The sequence below is a fragment of the Erythranthe guttata genome, chromosome 14, assembly GCF_056151865.1.
Source record: "Erythranthe guttata isolate IM_541 chromosome 14, IM_541, whole genome shotgun sequence".
NCBI classification, from domain to species: Eukaryota; Viridiplantae; Streptophyta; class Magnoliopsida; order Lamiales; family Phrymaceae; genus Erythranthe; species Erythranthe guttata.
The window spans coordinates 5,978,413-6,000,594 of NC_142546.1; the positions used below are offsets into that span (position 1 = coordinate 5,978,413).

Below are 22,182 nucleotides of genomic sequence, written 5' to 3' on the forward strand. Positions count from 1 at the left end.
TGTGTTAGAGATTAATATAGCAATATTGCTGTGTTAAACTGTAATTTAGTTAATTTTACTGTGTTTAACAATAATATAGTTAATATTACTGTCAATCACAACAATATTGTTGTTTAAACGAAAAAAAAAGTTACAGAAAGAAAGAAAAGAAAAAAAAATCGAAAAAGTCAACGCCGGAAACCGGCGAAAAAATCCGGAAGAAAAAAAATTGAAAAGTCAACGCCGGAGACCGGCGTTGACCGCCGCCGGTCAACGCCGGAATCCGGAGGGAAAAAAAAGTTTTTGAAAAAAAAAAAATTTGACAAAAAAAGTTTGGGTCAAAATTGAATAATTTGTAAAATTTGGGGTCAAATTGAGGTTAAATAAAGTTAAGGATGAAATTTGAGCATATTTAAATATGAGGGGTTATTTTAGTCATTTACAAAAATCTGGACTATGTGTGAACTTATTGGTAAAGAGAAATTTTTTGTCTGGATCTCTTTATGAATAAGTACCCATTGATGGATTTATTTGTAATCACCCCATTTGAAATTGATCATTAAATAAATGAAGCAAATTATTGTTTCCGAGAAAATAGGCTGGAAAATAGAGGTATAATAATAATAATAATAATAATAATAATAATAATAATAATAATAATAATAATAATAATAATAAAGATAAAAAAATACTAATAATTAATATTAAAAAAATAAAAATATATCAATATTGTTTCTTAAGTTGCCATACCGTTTCTTACTTTTATGTATAAGCTTAGCGTTAATCAACAAACCCAATTTGATTCGGCTAGGATCATATTTGCGAGAATTTAATGCTTAAAATTGGACAATTTAAGTACTTGTTGTGGGTCCGACTCCGACTTTCTTGAGTGTATACAACAGTTATTACCTTGATTCACGTGTGCGTTCTTACCTAATAAGTTGATTGCCGGTTCTTCTATTATTCAACAAAAAATATATTTTCTTATTAGGGATGAATATCAAGTCTTTGTGCATTATTCGAGTCCGAGTCTTATATGCAACATGACACAAAAATGCTTCCTTGGTTGAACACTTGAACTTGTGGAATTCTTCCATCCGACTTTTTTTTTATTCTTTCTTTTCTTTTTTTAACAACTTTCATTGACTTGACTAGCAAATACTATTTGTGTCTATATTATTCTATATCTATCTTTGTCTATACAAACCATAAAGTCCGAGCATCTTCCACGCTTAACACTATTTTTTCATCAAATTCTAATTCTTGTGGTAAAAAAATAGATTTATCTACCACCCGTATGACTAATTGAGATTTTCAGGCTAATAATCGAGATTTTAATTGCATAATTGAGTAATTTTGGTGAACAACTCTTGTATAGCAAAATTTAAATCTTAGGTTCCCCTTTATTGATATTTTTTTCGTATTTAATTTCCTTCATTTTAGATTGATAATATAAACTAGTCACCTTTGGATTGCGATTGTAAAAAAAAAATTACTTAGAATTAAACAACTAACTATTCCAAGTCAGCTGCCATTCGACTCTTAGGAGTCCATTACTTATTTACGATAAGTGCATTTGCGTATTAATTTTTACCCAACAACTACCATTCGATCCTTTGAAATTAAAAAATTTATTCTCTAATCGAGTTATTAAAAGGGGTTTTATTTTGATATTTCATCTAATAAATGTAACTCCGTAAAATAGGAAGCGTTGACATCAAATATCTAATTAGGGCTGCTAATTAAGTCTACCTGCATTATTGGAGTCACAAAAGAGATGCTACTTTAGTCAATATTGCTGAATTTCGCCATTGACTTAACTTGTGGTAATTTAATGTTCTTCCATTTAAACATTATAAATTATAACATATTATGTGTGTATTGTATATACTCATAGTTCAAAAATATAATTTCAGCCCTATGGGGATGTTAATTAATTGCGAACTTTTGCTAATTTTCGTTCTAATCGTGATCGATGCAGAAAGTAGCGATACAATCAACATCGATCAATCATCGCTTCTTTCATTCAAATCCCATATTACGTCTGATCCTCACAATATCCTAACAAATAACTGGACCATCCAAACCTCAGTTTGCAGTTGGATTGGAGTCACTTGTGGCTCTCGTCATAATAGAGTGACAGAGTTGGATATTTCTAACATGGGTCTCGTGGGCCCCATCCCACCCGAGATCGGGAATCTTTCGTTCCTTGTATCTCTAAACATGAGCGAAAACTTGTTCCACGGCCCTATTCCGTTGTCGATTTTCAACATGTCAAGATTGCAAGTTATTGCCTTGAGAAACAATAGCTTGTATGGAAGTCTGCCAAAGGACATGTGCAATAATCTTTACGGACGACGGCTCAGAGTATTCCGTGCATCTTATAACCGGTTGTATGGAGAAATACCGTCAAGTTTGGACCAATGTTCACAACTTGAGGAAATCTACTTATATGGCAACGATTTTTCTGGTAACGTGCTCAGGGGTTTTGGAAACATCACGCGCCTTAAGTTATTATTTCTTGGTTCCAACAATTTTGCTGGTAATTGAGATATATATTTCTTGAATCTTTATCATTTCTTTTAAGTTTTCACATGTGCGATTCTTATATTTATCGATCTTGTTCATATCCTTTTAGCTAGCTAGGTAGCTAGAGGCGGACCCATGAACAAAATCTATGTAAGGGTGGGGGAGCCAAAATTTTAGTGTTCGGGGCAGCTTCCCAGAGATTTTTAGGTTCACAAGACATAGCAAACATAAGTTTATATTGCTATATTTAAATTAAAATATGATATATTGTATTCTCATCATATTTCAAACATGAAAAAAAAAACTAATTAATTCAAGTCATTCTATAATAACGTAGGGGATTAGGAGCATTGTCACATATTATTTTTAAAGGTATTGATACAAAAAAAAAATCAAAAATAAGTAAACATTCGCAATTATGTCAAATATGCCATTAGGGTTTCTTAGGTTGCCCTAGCATTTCTTTCTTTTATATATAACATATGTGCCTCCGTATATCGTCTTATCAGGACATCTGCCTACCGACTTGTTCAATCAATTTCCTCAACTACAATTGTTGGAATTTTCATCCAGCGGACTTAGGGGACCATTACCAACTCAGATTGGCAACTTGACATCCCTTCAAGAATTACACCTTTTCGACAACTCTCTAAGCGGTACGATTATATTCCTACCTTCTCATAATTCAACATTATTATTTTCATGCTTTTTTAATAATAGATATATGACGTTTTATTTCGTACTTACACATGTATTTGTAATGTTTTTAGATGGAGATAACTAGCTATAAATGCTTTAAAAAAAAAAAAAGATAACTAGCTAGAAAGAAAATCGTGGATACCAAATTTAAAAATATTCTTGGGGGGATTCTAATTATTCTCGAGGTAGCATTTACAATACGTAGGACCCGTTTAGCTAAATTTATTTTAAATAGTTGATAAACTCTTACGTCTAATAAGATGTTTTAAAAGTTGATAAGTTGTTATATCTTATTTTTAGAATTAATTTTGTAAAGATTTTGGTAATTAGTTTGTCTGCTATTTTTACTCATTATAAGATCTTAAAGAAAAAAGTGGAGTAGATGTATTTTTTCTTAAAGATCTTATTTGCCTTCACAAATTTTCATCAGGTCCAATACCTAACACCATTGGGAATCTGTCACAACTCATATTTCTAGATCTTCACTCCAACAAACTAAGAGGGGATATTCCATCATCTGTTTGCAAGTTAACATACCTTCAATTTCTCCATCTATCACACAACAGTTTGGAAGGATCAATCCCGCATTGCTTACGAAACTTGAGTAGATCTTTAGCGGCATTGCATCTAAAGGGAAATCAATTACGTGGCCTCATTCCAGAAATATTTACTAAGGTTTGTGTTCTTCAGTCACTCAGCATCAATGGCAACAAATTTGAGGGACCATTACCAACATCTCTCGTTAACTGCGTACAACTACAAGTTCTTGATGTAGGAAATAATGAGATACAAGACACGTTCCCGTTTTGGATAGAAACTCTCCCTGTACTCCGAGTCCTGGTCCTGAGATTTAATAGATTTTATGGTACAATATTTCTCGATCCAAAGACTACTTCAATTTCATTTCCCAGTTTGCAAGTTTTCGACATATCCCACAACGAGTTTACCGGCTCTTTGCCTGCGAGGTACTTGGAGAATTTCGTATCGATGATAAATGTCAAAGTGAATAGAACAACAAAAAGAAATTGGTTTTCACCGTATTATACTGAAGAGTCAATGGTGTTTGTTCTGAAAGGAGTGGTTCTTTCTGTGGTGAGAATTTCGAATGCGTTTACGACCATTGACTTGTCTAGTAATAGATTTTCCGGAACTATTCCACGGTCCATAGGAAAGCTTAATTCTCTAAGATACTTGAATTTATCTCGTAATAACATTATAGGAAATATACCTGCATCTCTTGGAAATATAAGCATGCTTGAGTCATTGGATTTGTCTTCCAACCAATTGGCGGGGGAAATTCCATTGCAGTTGACAAGGTTGACGTTTCTTTCTATATTGAACCTTTCGTTCAATAATCTTGTTGGGAAGATACCTCAGCCTAGTACCGGGCAATTCTCTACATTTGAAAACAACTCATATATGGGAAACTCGGGATTATGCGGATTTCCATTGACAAAAAAATGCAAACAGGACAATGTACAAACCTTGTTTCCAGTGTTGCCACAAGGTGATAATGATTCCAATTTTATGGATGGTTTTACTTGGCAAGCTGTTGTTTTGGGGTATGGATGTGGGTTCGTATTTGGAACTACGATCAGTTATTTTATTTTCCGGTATCAAAGACCAAAATGGTTTGTTGGCCTGTTTTTCAATGCTCAAGACAAGATACATGCTAACAAGAAAAGGAATGTTGCACGACGGAGAACTTGATTGGAGATGCAAGTTTTGAGCTTGTCTTTTCATTGTGGTGGAACTATAATATTGAACTTCATAAAATACATTAAAATTTAGAACCATATATTGTATTCTATTTGAATTGAAATTACTCTTAGTATTTGATATTATTATATAAGCACTTTAACATAGATTTCTTTCTATTCTTGCAATACCTTAACTACCAAAATGTAAAGAAAAAAGAAACAATTGCAACAATTATATAATATCATCAATCTCCCCAATCTTGTTTAACTCCATGATCAATAATTTGGGTTATTCTTTGAATTTTCTTATACCAGATTAACTTTAGTTTCAATATATTTTAAAATTGAAGTATTTCTACAATTTTAAGTTTCATTTAGATTTTGGCGTAAACAAGACAAAAAATTTGGACTTAGGCATGGCACGGTTTCGGTTCTTCAAATACTAGAACCATAAGAGGCCCTTATGTAGGGCGGTTCCGAGCCTGTTGCAAACCGCATGTTCAAAGAAACAGTTGGTCAGGTCCCACGGTTAACCGGCGAATAGATGGTTTCAAAAAATTAAAAATAATATATTTATAGTTGTAAAAGCTTTTAAAAAGTTATCTATCTATATTCTATACTATTATATATCTATAAAAGTACCAATTTCATAGTGGTTTCTTCCCTTTTTTGTAAGGACAAAAATAACCTTTTATTAAATATGATTTTAAGGGTAATTATGTAAATAATAGTTAATAATTTCATATTCATTTGTGTATAGAAAAATAACAGTTAGCAATTCCATATTCATTTGTCTTTAGAAGAATAACGGACATACTCTCATTGCAAACTTCAAAATTCATATACGTATTTATTATGGTTTTAAATGGATACTTAATATGAAAACTCAAACATTGTAGCGATTGATATGCATTTTAATTTGAAGAAACTTGCGCAACCCTACAAAGAAAGAAAATAAAATGGTAGGTGGAAGTTATTACCTCTAAAAATAATTCTCTACGCTAAAACTACTCTGCAACTTTAACTCATCTCTTGTCTTCTTCGTCGGACTCTGTTTTTAACATCCTCTTTCGTTTGTAATTCATCAGTTTATAATGTTAGTAATGTCTGTATTCGTGGGAAGCTTAGTAGAACGAAGAACAAAGGATGTGAGATAGAAAAATTCTGAACAAATACTATTAGCAGGACTTTTATCCGAAAATTTTCCACGACATGCGGGTTGTTTCACATACGAGGTATCGTACTTGTTAGTATGAATTGTTCATATTTCTTATTGGGTAATTCTTTTGTCAAATGAACTATAATATATAGTATTCATATGTATGTGAATGTTGTGATATTGGACCAAGGCATGCAAGTGTGGGTACATATGCAAAGTACGAAGCTCTATGATGCTCAAATAAGGCCTCGTTTGGTTGGCAAGATAAGATTAGCCAAGATAAGATTAAATAATCTAATGAGACCCAGTTATTTTATTGGAGCTTGAAAGGTGCAATAAAAAAAAACTCATTAAAAGGCAAGATAAGCCAAGATAAGGCAAGATAAGGCATGATTATATAGTTTTGGCGGGTCGACCCGGCAAGTTATTGAGGATACCAAACATCAAATTAAGTCCAACTATTTAGTTAATCATGGCTTATCTTGGCAACCAAACGGGGCCTTAATATATAATTATTCTTTGAAGCTATCTGAAATAGTTAGAATTGATATAACATAACTAATTGGTTGCAGTATTAGCACACCTCACTCTATGTATGTGAATGAGTAAACAATTGCAGTTTAACGAAGACAGCTTGGTAACATATTCATTTCTGACTTCTGATGTGCGCTTTTATTATTTATATGATTTAGTTCGTAATCTTTTATTAATATGTTTCTAATATATAGTTGAATCATTGCTATAATGAATGTAACACACCGCCCTTTCGGATAACTCGTTTTATATTTTTATTATTTTTCATAAGTAGATTTTACGTTTAGAAATTTTATGTGCTAATAGGATAATTTATTATGAGCTAGCATAATTAAACATGCATTCTTGATGTACTTTATGTGTGACTTAAATTATGTGATTAGTTGATTTATTAGGATCGAATATTTGAAAATTTTCACACGAAAAATAACTAATTGAAAATTTTCATACTTTAATTAGATTATTGCATTCTAGAATTTAATTTGGATAGTTGGAATATATTTATGCATGCACTAAATTTTTAGAAAAATAATAAATTCATGCATATTAGATAATTAAATGAGTGAATAAACTTAGAAATAAAATTTTCCCCACTCTTCTTGTAATTTTCGGCCATGTGGAGACACACATGGATTTTATTTTCCATGTGTACAATTCTTTAATGTAGAAATGCTTATTAGTTGTGAGAATTGAAGGCTTAAGTGGCTTTTACTTTCTTCATTGAGAATTGTACTCCACTTCACCTTTTAATTCAAGACCCATTTACACACTCTCTCTCTCTCTCTCTCTCTCTCTCTCTCTCTCTCTCTCTCTCTCTCTCTCTCTCTCTCCACCTAAGCATTTGAAACCCACTCTCTATCTTCTTCCTCTCCCTAAATTCGGCCATCACCACCATCCCCTCACCAAGAATCCATTTTTACTCAAGCTCAAGCCATAGAACCATCTTCAATCCAACCCATCTAAAGAAGAAATCCCAAGAACACCCCCAAATGCTTGCAAAACTCTATAAATAGAACCCAACACCCAAGTGAATTTTCATCTTCTCCACCATATCTTAAATTTCTTAAGAAAATATCCTTCTTCCTTCTTCTCCATTTTGAAATTATTAGTGTAGGAAGCTCAAAATCTCTCCTCATTTCCAAAAAGAAGTTTCTTCAACTAGAAGTGTTCTTGTAGTGGGTTATTCAGTCCACCAATTCCTTCATATTCCCAAGAGAATCTAGGTGAGATTTCATATTCTTGCTACAAGTGATTCTTCACCAATATTATTTCTTCTTTCTCCTTTTTTTTTTTCTTAATGGCCGAAAATTTGGGAAGTTATAGTACTTTACTTGTTTATTGTTAGATCATCCATGCATGTAAGAATCTAAGTTTTAAATGATATAATCTTGAAGAACTAAGAATAATATTGTAATTTAATTTTTATGTATGTATGTATATATATATATATATATATATATATATATATATATATATATATATATATATATATATATATATATATATATATATATATATATATATATATATATATATATACTAGACCTGCGTGATCTTAAGGAAACTTCGATCCATGGTTTTCGTGAACATGGATGGTCGAAGAAAGTACTTGATCCATGGTTTATTTGTAATCTATATGTGCTATATATAAGTATATGTCTCTATGTATATATATATATTGACCTACGTGGTTGTAAGTGTACTCCCTCCGGGTCGAGGAAGCTTACGATCCATGGTTTATGATCTATGAGTGATAATATACGAAGATAAAAATCGAGAACAAGATTAATAAAAATGGAATTTTGTGTGATTGAATTGTTGATGGTTCGAATATTTTGGAAAGAAAATGAAATAAATGGAAATTTGGTGCTACTTGAAAGAAAACTTCAAGTCTCTTGAGAAAGAGGGCTTGAACTTTAATTAATGAAACTTGGAGATAGTAATTATAAATAACCGAATGCTTTGAGTTGTTTTGCTATATGTGTAAATATGTGATTTATGTTCTTTGCTTGAGTTGTTATGTGTCTTACTTGCTTTTGTGATTGTGTGACTAAACTATGTGCCTTTGTGAATATGTGGACATATGTGTGCTTATGTGACAGCTAACTTTGAATATGTGAAATGAAGAATATATACCAACTTCACTTGCACATTTTTAAAGTTGGAAAATCTTGTAAAACATAGATTGAATAAGCACGGGGTATGAGGGACCGGTACCCCAAAAATGAGATGAAGAGTGTGTGGTTTGATTCCACTTATGAAACGGGTTCCAAATAAATGAAGGCTTATTGTCTATGGTTTTACTTGATTTTTCAAAGGATATCCGAAAAATGTTTTTGTCACACAACTAATCAAGTTGCTTGAATTGAATGAAAGTATGTACTAACCTCACTTGCACGTTTTTAAAAGTGGAAAGTCTTGTAAAACATAGATCGAATAAGCACGGGGTATGAGGGACCGGTACCCAAAAAATGAGATGAAGATTGTGTGGCTTGATTCCACTTATGAAACAGGTTCCAAATAAATGAAGGCTTATTGTCTAAAGTTTTACTTGATTTTTCAAAGGATATCCGACTAAAGAAAATGATTTTCTCACACATTATATGAGCACTTGAATGAATATATGTGGAAAAGAACGACGACTCCCTTGCGAGGGATCTCCTCTTATTCCTTATGAAATGATGAAAGGAAGGTCTAAGAGGTAAATCGAAAAGTCCTAAGAGGCAAAATCGAAAAGTCCTAAGAGGTAAACCGAGAGGTAAAGGTAAATCAATAAAATTCCTTAAAGAAATGGTGATTAAGGTATATGTATACTTGTACATGTATGTATATGTATGATTATATGATTCCTTGTCTAAGTGTATTTGATATTCTATGGAATTCTCATTGAGTCTCAAAGACTCATATAGGTGTTGAATTGCTTGTAGGATTACCCGATTTCGAACCCGAGGTTCGTGGTTGAAGTTGAGTTCGTGGATCGGGAGAAGAGTTCATAAGGAGGTATGGTGGATTTTGGGTGCTCTTAATATACTAATGTGGTTTTATTTGTACACTTTACTCTTAAAGACATTCGACACCGTTTTAGGTGTTTATTATCGTTCCCTTCCGCCTATTGGAGGAACTTACTATTGATGCATAATGTGTAATGTGACATAGGATTAAGATTACCTATTTTGATATATGTTATGATAATTTCTCAAAAACTTATGTAACTTTAGGGCAATTTTTCCTAAAAACCTTATAAAATGCCCATCGGCTAGTTATGTATTGTGTTATGCCTAGTAGTTTAATAATTCGTGTTAATTATCTCTTGTATACATTATTACATGAAATTTTACAGTATCGTAGGACCATCTGTTAGGTTCACGTTGATAAGTCTTTTGCATTATTTCGATAAGCAATGAATTAATTACGAATTGTTTACCAACTCTGCTCTGAAACAGAGTTATTGTAGTATTTACAATACAATACGAAGTTTTTCTCACTCAAAAGGATTTATTCCAATTTGGATAAACTCCTAACTTACTAATGTACTTTAGTATAGAATTTTATGATTTTTGAAACAGTAGGGAATTATTAAAGATTTTTCAAAGGTCACTCCCCTGCTTTAGATTGTCAAACTGTATAGTTGTACCATTTTAATTATTCCTTTCAAATGGCTCAAGGTATTTAAAAACTGTTTGTAATATATTATCTAGGCCCTTATTAGAGAATGTGGTAAAAATTTCAAGTATTTTGCATGAGCGGTTAGAGAGTTATTAATTTATTTGATTGATAGATCGAAACTGTCCAAAATTTTCTCACTTTGCTAAAATGAGACTTAATCTCTAGTCATGCATGCATAGTTTGTGAAATTGATTAAGTGAATGTTGTTTGGTAATATGTGGACACTGTTACTCTGATTCTAAAAGAAAAATTTGGTCGGAATTTTCTATTCCCGATTAATATATTTCAAAGTCTTCCGCTATCATATTCTAAAATACTAATTAGGTATAACTAGAAAATGGGTGTCACAATGAAAATGCTTAGTAGTCCCTCTAATATTGTCTAAGGAATTACTTATACTCAATTATGTTGATCGATTTATTTTTATTTATTGTTTTACAAGTTCAAAATATTTAATCAATTACAATAAAGATACGTTATGGAATACAACAGTTGGGAGATAGCATTACAATTATCAATCCTAATTTTGAAAGTAAAATACTAATATTGTATGCAAAATTAAAACAATGCTAAAATATGGACTACTTTTCCAAAAAAAAAAAATGATGAAAAAAGTCAAAATATTTAATGAATTAACTTTACTCAATTATTATATGGAAAACATAAATCTCATTAATTACAAATTAATCTAAAGGTCTATTCAGTTCTTATTTTTGAATAGTACGTTTCTTATTGGAATTTACATTGAGTTACATTTTAAATCTTATAATTTATAAACTTGTGTACCAAAATATCCAAAGACCCACTACTATATTACATGTCTTCCTATTTTGGTGCAAAATTTATACCACACAAACTTATTTATGGTCTAGATGTACAAGATCTTCAGCAAGGTGATAATGTGCCCATTTTCTTCTAATTAGATTGGAGTTCCATAATATTTGAGAGATTAGATAGGGAGAAAATGGCAAGATTTCCTTAGTCTAGGATTTACAGTACCTGTTATAAAAACAAAATAATGGAATAAGACAATTTCATAGAGTTTCCTCAATTATCACTCTTTACTTGTATTCAAAAAATCGGCCGAGACGGCCGATTTATCGGTCTTCGAAGCGGAGGCTATCCAATACCTTCACGATTTTCCTGTAAAGGTTTGAACAGTCGGATTTCGGAAGTGAGGCGGCTTGAGGTGGTGCAAGTCGGGTTGAGGCGGTCAAATTTTGGAGTCGTGTCAAATTTTAGTGACAATTATCGGTAAAAACTGATCATTTTTTTTTTAAATGAATCACGAAAAAAAAAAAGAAAAAAGCAATTGATCGAGCGTTTAATGAAAATTGAGTTTATGTTTTGTTTTGTTTATATTATTTATTACCTTTAAATGAGCCAATTATATATGCTTCTAATGTTCAAGCATAATTTGAATGCAAAACATTTGCGTTTTATTTGTATCTTGTAAGGACTTTTATTGGATTACAATCTTAGTTAATATTATTAAAAAAATTTACGTGATCAAAATATATAAATGATGGGGATAGAATCATGTTTAAATATTTTTATATACATTTTGAGTATATAAAAATAGTATTTAGAAATATATTACATTAAATATGAAAAATAGATTTATTTTCGATTTATCGCCGATCAATCATTGTTGCACCGATCGCGACGGTGCCTAACCGCCTTTTCCAACCTTGCTCTTTCCATATTTTATTCTCTTTTCTCCATAATACTTGCTTTATATCTTATTATATTTTTCTCGACAATAGGGATTTTTTTGTTCCTTAAACTTACCTACATCCTATAAATTCTATTTTATTACCGCATGAAACATCATCAAATTTTTTTCATAATGATGGCATAACACTTAAAGAATTGACGAAGAACCTCAAAATGAGAAGCATCCAATAATTAGATTAAAAGAGAAAATATTATGTGAAGTGAGTCATGAATAGATTATATTTCTTATACATTTCAATATTAAACCAAAATAGACTTTATTGTAAGGAAACTATTAGTCTAATATACTTAGATACATATACAAAATTACTTTGGTGAAATTATAACAAGACATGATACAAACACGAAAAATAAAGGAAAAAATAACACCAGACGTGCAACGCACGTCCACTTTTCTAGTTCAACAAAGAGATGGAATGTTTTGCTTGATTATATTGATAAATTAACTTTGAAATCATTGTGCATGGCAAGATGGGAAAGTCATACTGAATCTGGTAAGGCAATATTGTCCCAAGTCTCCCAAATAAGAGAAGCTTTATTTAAATTAGCAGAAATTAGTGAAGATGCCAAATTAAGTAGGGATGCTTACACTTTGGCCTCTGGTGAACTTTCAAGTTTTAAGTTTATTTTGAGCTTGATTATTTGGCATGATATATTGCATACAATTAATTTAGTTAGCAAAAAGTTACAATCCGAGGATATGCGTCTTGATATTGCTATAAAACAATTAATTGGGCTTGTTTCTTTTTTTGAAATGTATAGAGAAAATGAATATTCTTCTGCTATGATTGACGCTAAAAAAATAGCATCTCAAATGGAAATTGAACCAATATTTTTTGAGAAACGTAGAATTGCTAGAAAGAGACATTCTGATGAGATTTCTAATACCGAAAGGGAAAATCAATTTGCGGAAGAATCTTTTAGAATTGATTATTTTCTTCTAGTAGTGGATATTGCAATTGGTCAATTGAGAAGCAGGTTTGAACAATTGCAGTGTTCTAAATCAATATTTGGTTTCTTATTTGATGTTGCAAAGTTGATTTCATTGGATGGTAATGAGTTGATGAGTTCTTATGTGAATCTTGAAAATGCTTAAGACATGGTGAGAGTTCCCATATTGATGCAAAATATTTATGCTCTGAACTAGAGGTGTTGCAAGTGATGTTACCGAATGAAGCATGTGATGCAAATAAGCCATGGACATGTTTTCAAATATTAGAGTTTGTAAAAACAATTGATATGTTTCCAAATGCGATGATTGCTTATAGAATTTTGTTCACAATACACGTCACTGTGGCATCAACAAAGAGAAGCTTTTCAAAATTAAAATTATTAAAAAATTATTTACGGACCACAATGTCTCAAGAAAGGTGGAATGGGTTAGCACTTTTAACTATTGAAAAAGATATGTTGGAAAATATTGAGTACGACGATATCATTAATGACTTTGCCTCTAAAAGTGCAACTCGAAAATATTTTCAATGAATTATTTCACTTATTTTTTTGATATGCAGGTGTTTAGCTATAACATAAGGTGATAATTTCTCTGAAAGCTGATGATGGAAGATTAGGAGAAAAAACATTTTTTTGCTGGGATGGGAGTTCAAACATTTTTTTATTTCATTATGTTGTGTTAAAATTGTAATGTTATGACAATATCTTTTTTATATGTGGGCTTTTTTACTCTTGAATATTTTTAAATAGCGTTTTATTGATATTTCAATTTCTTTCTTTATAATTTATTATTATTTTATAAAAAGATTTATAGAAAAATAAAACTGTCGGCACAATTTATCTTTTTCGCCCAAGGCATTAAAAGGGCCAGGGCCGGCCTTGAATATGGCTACCGTGGTTCGAGATCAGTTTAGGCAAAAAATGATGCTTTGTCCCCTCGGGACTGCGGTATTCATTGTGGATACCACGGTCTGAACTTCTGGAGCAGCCAACGGCACCAATTTCGACCTAAAATAGGTTTTTCACGAACACAGTTTTTGGGAGGAAAAAAGAGAAGATGTGTACGAACAAGACATAGATTTGTCAAATTTCCAACATATTTTGTATTTTGATTATGAACTTGAGCATTTTGATTATGTTTCCCATAGGAGTTATGAGTAGGGTTTTTATTATAAATTTTATTCAAATCACGTACGGAATTTTTGAATCTATTTTTCCAATTTATGCAAGTATTTAATTCCAAACTATTTCTTCTACGTATTTTAGTTAGTAAGTGCACGAAGCTGGACAAATTATGTTCTATGTTATTATTATTGAATTTGCATCGGAAGATCAGTTTAATAATTAGAATTGTGGTGGACGAACCTTCGAGTCAATTTCACCGAAAATGTGTGTTGGCATATGGTATCATAGGTGATATAGATATCACCTGAGGTAGTCATAATTGAGACTTGTGTTTAATGTTTTGTTCCTAATTAAATTGCTTATTAGGAATACAATGATTTTTTTTTAATAATAGATTTAAATTGATGCGGAAACGAGTTATAAAATAGTGTCTCGGTATAGTAACCGGGAATCATTGCTTGCATAATTAAGGGTTAATTGGGTGATCAACAAACATATAGAAGAATATAAAATTTCAGGATTGTCTTTAATTGATAGTCTTAATGATTTAATTTTCTTAATTTAGATAATTTAGTTTAATTTAGTAAATTACACTAATCAACAAACCCAATTAGGCTCGAGTATGATCATATTTGTGAGAATTCGGTACTTAGAACTGGACAATTTAGTACTTATTGTGGGTTGACTTCGACTCTCTTGAGTCTATTTTATACTTAATACATAGACTTGTGAATTTTTTTTAACCACTTCCATTGACTTGACTAGCAAATAGTATTCACGCGTATTGTTTTTTCATGTTTCTTAACCTTTTCGTACGTTATAATTTTTCGAACGTTGGAGTTTATTTTCTTTCGGTGAAGTCTTTTTTATATCTATTAGATGTTCAAATAAAGTTTATCTATTATCTAATATCTATTATGATTATTATTGTGTTTTTTTTAATCAACTATAAAAATATGAATGTTTTAGATTTATTATCCTTTTTGTTTTCCTATTATGCCTCGTGTGATTAAGTTATAACATTAATTTTCCAGGGCCAATTGTTCAAGGTGTAATGAAAATAATAAACGAATACGTATTAATAATATTGTTTAAATGTAAAGTGTCTTCTAATATGCTATAATACTTGTTGCTTTTATCGTGATCTAGCTTGTACATATATATTTATCTTGGTTTTTGCTAAATTTGATTACAATTCACGCAAAAGCGAGTTATAATTAACTGAGAGTTTCAGACTAATAATCGTGAATTTAGTTACATAATTGAGGAGTTCTGAGTGAACAACTTTTGCATAGGGGAAATTAAAATCTTAGGTTTCCCCTCTATTGATATTTTTCTCGTATTCATATTAGATTGATAATATAAATCTAGTGGTTGGAGCAAGTGAGCTCGTGTCGATTGACCCAAGTTTGAATCCCTCTTGTTAAGGGTCACTAGGTCGAGCTTGTCACAAATGGTTAGCCTAATGTGGTTTACGTTTTTCGTGTGATTTACAAGCTATTAACGAGAGCATATGTTTATCCAGTGCACCTATATGGTTGACTGCAGGTTCCTTCATTGGAAAAAAAACATTGCAATTGTGAAGAATTTTAATAATTAGAATTAAATAGTTAACAATTCCATGTGAGCTGACATCCAACTCTTAGGAATCAATTACTTGCCCGTGGTACGTGCATTTGCGCATTAATTTTTCCCCAACAACTACCAATCGATCCTCTAAATTTAAAATTTTTATCCTCCAACCAAGTTATCGAAATGGTTTTTATTTTGATACTTCCTCTATTAAATATAACTACTTAAAATAGAAAGTGTGCCCCGTGATTTCTGGGGTATCTTACGAGAGTATTGTTGGTGGATTGTGGTTATATAATTATGGCGGAGGAGCTTCATGTCGTTGTGTGGGCAGTCATAGCGTGGCCCTTCAGAGTTTAGACAGACCGATCCGATTAAGTGCAGGGAGCTTGTCGTTAGTCTTAAACTTGTCGTTGAAGAAGGGATAGGCCATCCCCACTCAAACTGATCAGGACTGGAGCCGTCTAATGAGCCCGAGGCATGGTTAAATCAGTATTGCTTGAGGGATCGGCTGACCTCTCAACCGAGGGACGCTGTACTGACCACATGTGGTGGGCTGAAAAGTCTAGGTCCGTGACAACTAACATCAAATATCTAATCAGGACTGATAATCAAGTCTCCTTGGAGTCACAAAAGAGATGCTACTTTAGCTAATGTTGTTGAATTCCATCATTGACTTAACTTGCGATATTTTAATGTTCATCAATTCAAACATTATAAATTATAGTATATTATGTTTCATATATTCATACTTCAGAAACATATAGTACTAGTTTATAATTTCAGCCCTATGGGGATATTAATTATTTGCGAGCTTTTGCTAGTTGTCGTTCTAATGGTGATCGATGCAGAAAGTAGCAATACAATCAACAACGATCAATCTTCGCTTCTTTCATTCAAATCTCATATTACCTCAGATCCTCACAATGTCCTAACAAATAACTGGACTATCGAAACCTCGGTTTGCAGTTGGATTGGAGTCACTTGTGGCTCTCGTCATAATAGAGTGACAGAGTTGGATATTTCAAATATGGGTCTCGTGGGCCCCATCCCACCCCAGATCGGAAATCTCTCATTTCTTGTATCTCTAAACATGAGCGAAAACTTGTTTCATGGCCCTATTCCGTTGTCTATATTCAACATGTCGAGATTGCAAGTTATTGCCTTGAGGAACAATAGCTTGTCTGGAAGTCTACCAAAGGACATGTGCAATAAACTTTACAGAGGACGACTCAGAGTATTTCGTGTATCTTATAATCGGTTGTATGGAGAAATACCGTCGATTTTGGACCAATGCTCAAAACTTGAAGAAATCTACTTATATGACAACAATTTTTCTGGGAATGTGCTAAGGGGTTTTGGAAACATCACACGCCTTAAGTTACTATTTCTTGGTTCCAATAATTTCACTGGTAATTAAAATTTATATTTCTGGAATTTTTTATCTTTTCTATTTTAATTTTTCACATCTGCGATTCTTATATTTGTCTTGTGCATATCCTTTTAGCTACGTATAGCAATATACAAATGATTATATAATATAGTTTCATCACTAGCGGTGTCATGATTTTATGTCTGATGGGCCGGCCAATATACACTAAAACGAAATTGAGGGGCGAGGTTAATGCTATTATACATGAATATCTATTAATATTTATATATAATAATAATAAGGATTTGAAAAATGTTGGGAGATCATGGTTCCTTTGGCTCTTGACCATATGTTGGCTCTGCCACTGATTCCCATATATAAATATTTTGAGTCGGTACAATTTTCATAAACTAATTATTACTTGTTACAACGAAATTTGAACTCTGGTTTGAATTTATAAGATCATGTAATATTTAATGATTTTTCAATTTAATTTTATTTACTTTTACAGGGAATTAGATTTAGCTCAAAAAATTATTATTAACATATTTTCCTCCGTATATCGTCTTATCAGGACATCTGCCTGCGGACGTGTTTAATCAATTTTCTCAACTTCAAGTTTTGGAACTATCATCCAGCAGGCTTAGGGGACCATTGCCAACTCAAATTGGCAACTTGGCATCCCTTCAAGAATTATACATTTTTGACAACTCTTTAAGTGGTAAGATTATTTTATTCCCACCTTCTCATAATTCAACATTATTATTTTTTTCATGCTTCTTTATTACTAGTAAATTGTTACCAAAATAAAGAATGCTTATATACTATATAGATAGAATGCTCTAAGTGGTAGCATTTACAAGACTTATGTACGATTAGGGATGGCTATGGATCGGGTACGGGGCGGGTCACATAAAATTCGTACATGTCCTGCTAGCAAAAATTTTCACCTATATCCACCCCGTGTCCGTTCTGGGTTTGATTTGATTTTATTAAACTCACCCCCTACTCGTATAAAACCCACCCCATCCTGTACCCATATATTTTATTTTTTTTATATTTATAATTAATTTAACTTAAATTTCTTAAAAAATTCGTATTTTATAATATAAAATATATAAAATATAAAATTAGTAAAAATATATAAACAGGTTGGATATGGGGTGGGAAAAGATGCATATGTTCAAAACCCGTACCCGCCTCATACCCGCTACGGGTGAAATTTTTGAAACTCACACCCACCCCATTAGCTAACGGGGATTACCTAATAAATCCAGGGCGGGTACCCGGTGGGGCTGGTATTATTACTGTCAACCACAATAATAATATTGTGTTTACAGTAATATTATAGTAGTACACAGTAATATTATTACGTTAACCAGTCAACAAATCAAACAAAACAAAAAGGTAAAAAAAAAATATTGATGTGGTTGATAGTAATATTATTGTGTTTATAGTAATTTTACCGTCAACGACAGTAATATAATTACGTTGACTTGTCAACAAATCAAACAAAAAAAAAACCCAAACAAATAATAATAATATTGTGATTGATAGTATAACTACTGTTAATGATAGTACAATCACGGTCAACGTTCAGCGGCGGGCATAAAAATAAAGAACAAAAAATTTAGAGAAAAAAAATTTAAAAAAGTTAACGCCGGAGACCGACGGTCAATGCCGAAAATCGATGAAGGAAAAACAGGAAAAAAAATATGTACAATCTGCTACCCAAGTTAGTGTCCCCAAACAATAATTACCATATATATATATATATATATATATATATATATATATATATATATATATATATATATATATATATATATAAAATCCATTTATTATTTAAATTGTATAAATAAAAATATAGTTTTAAATGGTCAAAATAACTCACTTTAATAAATTCAAAATTTTATTATTAATCCATGAATTATCTTTCAAAGTACAATAGAACATCGATAAATTAAAATCCGATAAATTAATACCTTCGCTTAATTAATATTTTTTCCGGGGGTCCTGACTCAAGGACAACATGCTAAATTAATTCGCTAAACTTATAAGATAATACACATTCGAAAATTTTAAGAAGCCCCATATAATATATGAATTCATAATGCAAAAAATAATTCTTAAAGTACATAGTACAATACATATTATATATAGACCTATGAAGGACTAATAATATATGAATTAATTGTAGCTTGTTTTTTTGTTAAAGTTCATATCACTATCAATCTCGTCTCTCGCTTTTCTTAACATGGTTAGAACTTCTGGTATAACTTTCTCATAACTCAATAAAAAAATGTTCAATATCATTGTTGCTTTAAGAGCTTCCGTTCGAGAAACATGTCATATAGTACATTGAACTAATGGTAGAATGAATAATAAATACGTAAAAAATTAAAATAATGTATTTGTTGAAAATAATAATAAAAATAATTTCGTAAATTAATAAGTTATTAATTAATGTATAAATTTATAATAATTATTAATTTATCAACAAGTTAATATTCCGTTAAATTAATAGGATTTTGATGGTCCTAACTGTGTTAACTTATAGATGTTTAACTGAATGTATATCTACGCAATAAAAATTTGACGAGACAAGAAAAAACACGGTTCTTGTTTATTTATGTAGGATTCTCCCTTATAATTAAGATTATTTTTCATGGCTTTTAGTGATTTAAATAATTCATAAAGTTATTCGATTCCATGTTGTAATTTCACCTCTTATAATTCTACTTCTTTCGAAATCTTTCTCCATGTTAATATTTTTATGATTTACCCATAACATTTTTGAGGATTTTAAATTTTTATATTTTTTGAGTCCTTATAAATGTGAATTTTCACATTTTGTTTTATATTTGAATTGCGTTCACAAACTTTCATTAGGTCCAATACCTTGCACAATTGGGAATCTGTCAGGACTCGTATTCCTAGATCTGCATTCCAACAAATTAGGAGGGGATATTCCATCATCGGTTTGCAAGTTAACATACCTTCAATTTCTCCATCTATCACAAAACAGTTTGGAAGGATCGATCCCGCATTGCTTACAAAATTTGAGCATATCTTTAGCAGCCTTGCATCTGAAGGAAAACCACTTTCGTGGCCTCGTTCCAGAAATATTTACTGAGGGTTGTGCTCTTCAGTCACTTAGCTTCCATGGCAATAAATTTGAGGGAGCATTACCAAGATCTCTGGTTAACTGCGTACAACTACAAGTTCTTGATGTAGGAAATAATGAGATACAAGACACGTTTCCGTTTTGGATAGAAACTTTCCCTGTACTCCGAGTCCTGGTCCTGAGATTTAATAGATTTAATGGTACAATATTGCTCGATCCAAAAACTACTTCAATTTCATTTCCCAGTTTGCAAGTTTTCGACATATCCCACAACGAGTTTACCGGCTCTTTGCCCGCGAGGTACTTGGAGAATTTCGTATCTATGATAAATGTCAAAGTGAATGGAACACAAAAAAGAAACTGGTTTACACCGTATTATACTGAAGAGTCAATGGTGTTTGTTCTGAAAGGAGTGGTGCTTTCTGTGGTGAGAATTTCGAATGCGTTTACGACCATTGACTTGCTAGTAATAGATTTTCCGGAACTATTCCACGGTCCATAGGAAAGCTTAACTCTCTAAGATACTTGAATTTATCTCGTAATAACATCACAGGAAATATACCTGCATCTCTTGGAAATATAAGCATGCTTGAGTCATTGGATTTGTCTTCCAACCAATTGGCGGGGGAAATTCCATTGCAGTTGACAAGGTTGACATTTCTTTCTATATTGAACCTTTCGTTCAATAATCTTGTTGGGAAGATACCTCAGCCTAGTACCGGGCAGTTCCCTACATTTGAAAACAATTCATATATGGGAAACTTGGGATTATGCGGATTTCCATTGACAAAAAAATGCAAACAGGACAATGTACAAACTTTGTTTCCGGTGTTGCCACAAGGTGATAATGATTCCGATTTTATGGATGGTTTTACTTGGCAAGCTGTTGTTTTGGGGTATGGATGTGGATTCGTATTTGGAACTATGATCGGTTATTTCATTTTCCGGTATCAAAGACCAAAATGGTTTGTTGGCTTGTTTTTCAATGCTCAAGACAAGATAAATGGTAACAAGAAAAGGAATGCGGCACGGAGAACTTGATTGAAGATGCAAGTTTTGAGCTTGTCTTTTCATTGTGGTGGAACTATAGTATTGATCTTCATAAAATACATTAAATTTTAGAACCATATCGTGTATTCTATTTGAATTGAAATTACTCTTAGTATTTGATATTATTATATAAGCACTTTAACATACATCTCTTTCTATTCTTGCAACACCCTAACTACCAAAATGTGAAGAAAAAAAAGAAACAATTGCAACAATTATATGATATCATCAATCTCCCCAATCTTGTTTCACTTCATGATCAATAATTTTGGTTATTCTTATGAATTTTCTTGTACCAGATCAACTTGAGTTTCAATATATTTTAAACTTCCATTATTCTGCAATCTTAGGTTTGATTTAGATTTGACGTGAGATAAGAACTTGAACTTGATATAGCCACAATCAAGTTCGGTTCCGGTTCTAGTTCGGAATGGCTGGTTCCGGTTCCTCAAATACTAGAGCCATAACCGGTTGCAAACAACATGTTTAAAGGAACTGTAGGTTAACCGATTTTTCAGATTTTTGTTTTTTAATTTTTTTATTTGTACACAACGGTTTTACGACCACCCTTGAGGTATGGCCAATTTACGAAAAAAAAACCCTTTTTGTTTGGATAATTACATCTACCCGCCTCAACTATGATTTTAACTTACACCTCCATCCTTTGTTGAAAATAGTAATTCATATTTTCAATAAAGAAGTTGGAACACCATTCAAAGATGAAGACTTGACTTGTAGAAGTCAAGAAGGTTTCTTGTAATTTGTTATGTCTTTTACATTTCCTAAGAACTTGGGACTTGGAATGGAGTGTCTCTTTGTATCCATTCCTAGCCTATAAATTGTACCCAAGATGAGATTTGTAAGAAAGCAAGAAAGCAATAACAACAACTAAAAACTAAGAATTCCCTGCACTAAAAACCTCTCTTGTTATTAAGTAATACCATTGTTCTTTACTTCATAAAAATCTCTACACCAATTC

The 22,182-nt window shown here is 31.8% G+C and overlaps 2 protein-coding genes across 3 annotated transcripts; both read left to right on the forward strand.

Moving 5' to 3' along the window:
* The first annotated feature begins 1,870 nt into the window (after positions 1 to 1,870).
* Positions 1,871 to 9,744, forward strand: LOC105956472 (receptor like protein 27). Of its 2 annotated transcripts, XM_088813876.1 has the most exons (4): positions 1,875 to 2,521; positions 3,018 to 3,164; positions 3,638 to 3,882; positions 9,528 to 9,744. In XM_088813876.1, exons 1-4 carry the CDS (start codon positions 1,900 to 1,902, stop codon positions 9,594 to 9,596), a joined length of 1,083 nt encoding a protein of 360 aa, XP_088670002.1. In that variant the 5' UTR covers positions 1,875 to 1,899; the 3' UTR covers positions 9,597 to 9,744. The 2 variants fall into 2 exon arrangements, with proteins under 2 accessions (XP_088670001.1, XP_088670002.1); XM_088813875.1 differs by lacking the exon at positions 9,528 to 9,744 and having other exon boundaries at positions 1,871 to 2,521; positions 3,638 to 5,187.
* Positions 9,745 to 16,300: 6,556 nt separating this feature from the next.
* On the forward strand, positions 16,301 to 21,253 carry LOC105956471 (receptor like protein 27). The gene is given in 4 exon segments (XM_012980326.2): positions 16,301 to 17,066; positions 17,601 to 17,747; positions 19,919 to 20,611; positions 20,614 to 21,253. Coding segments are annotated over 4 exon segments (2,100 nt in total). The 5' UTR covers positions 16,301 to 16,387; the 3' UTR covers positions 21,195 to 21,253.
* The last annotated feature ends 929 nt before the right edge of the window (positions 21,254 to 22,182 follow it).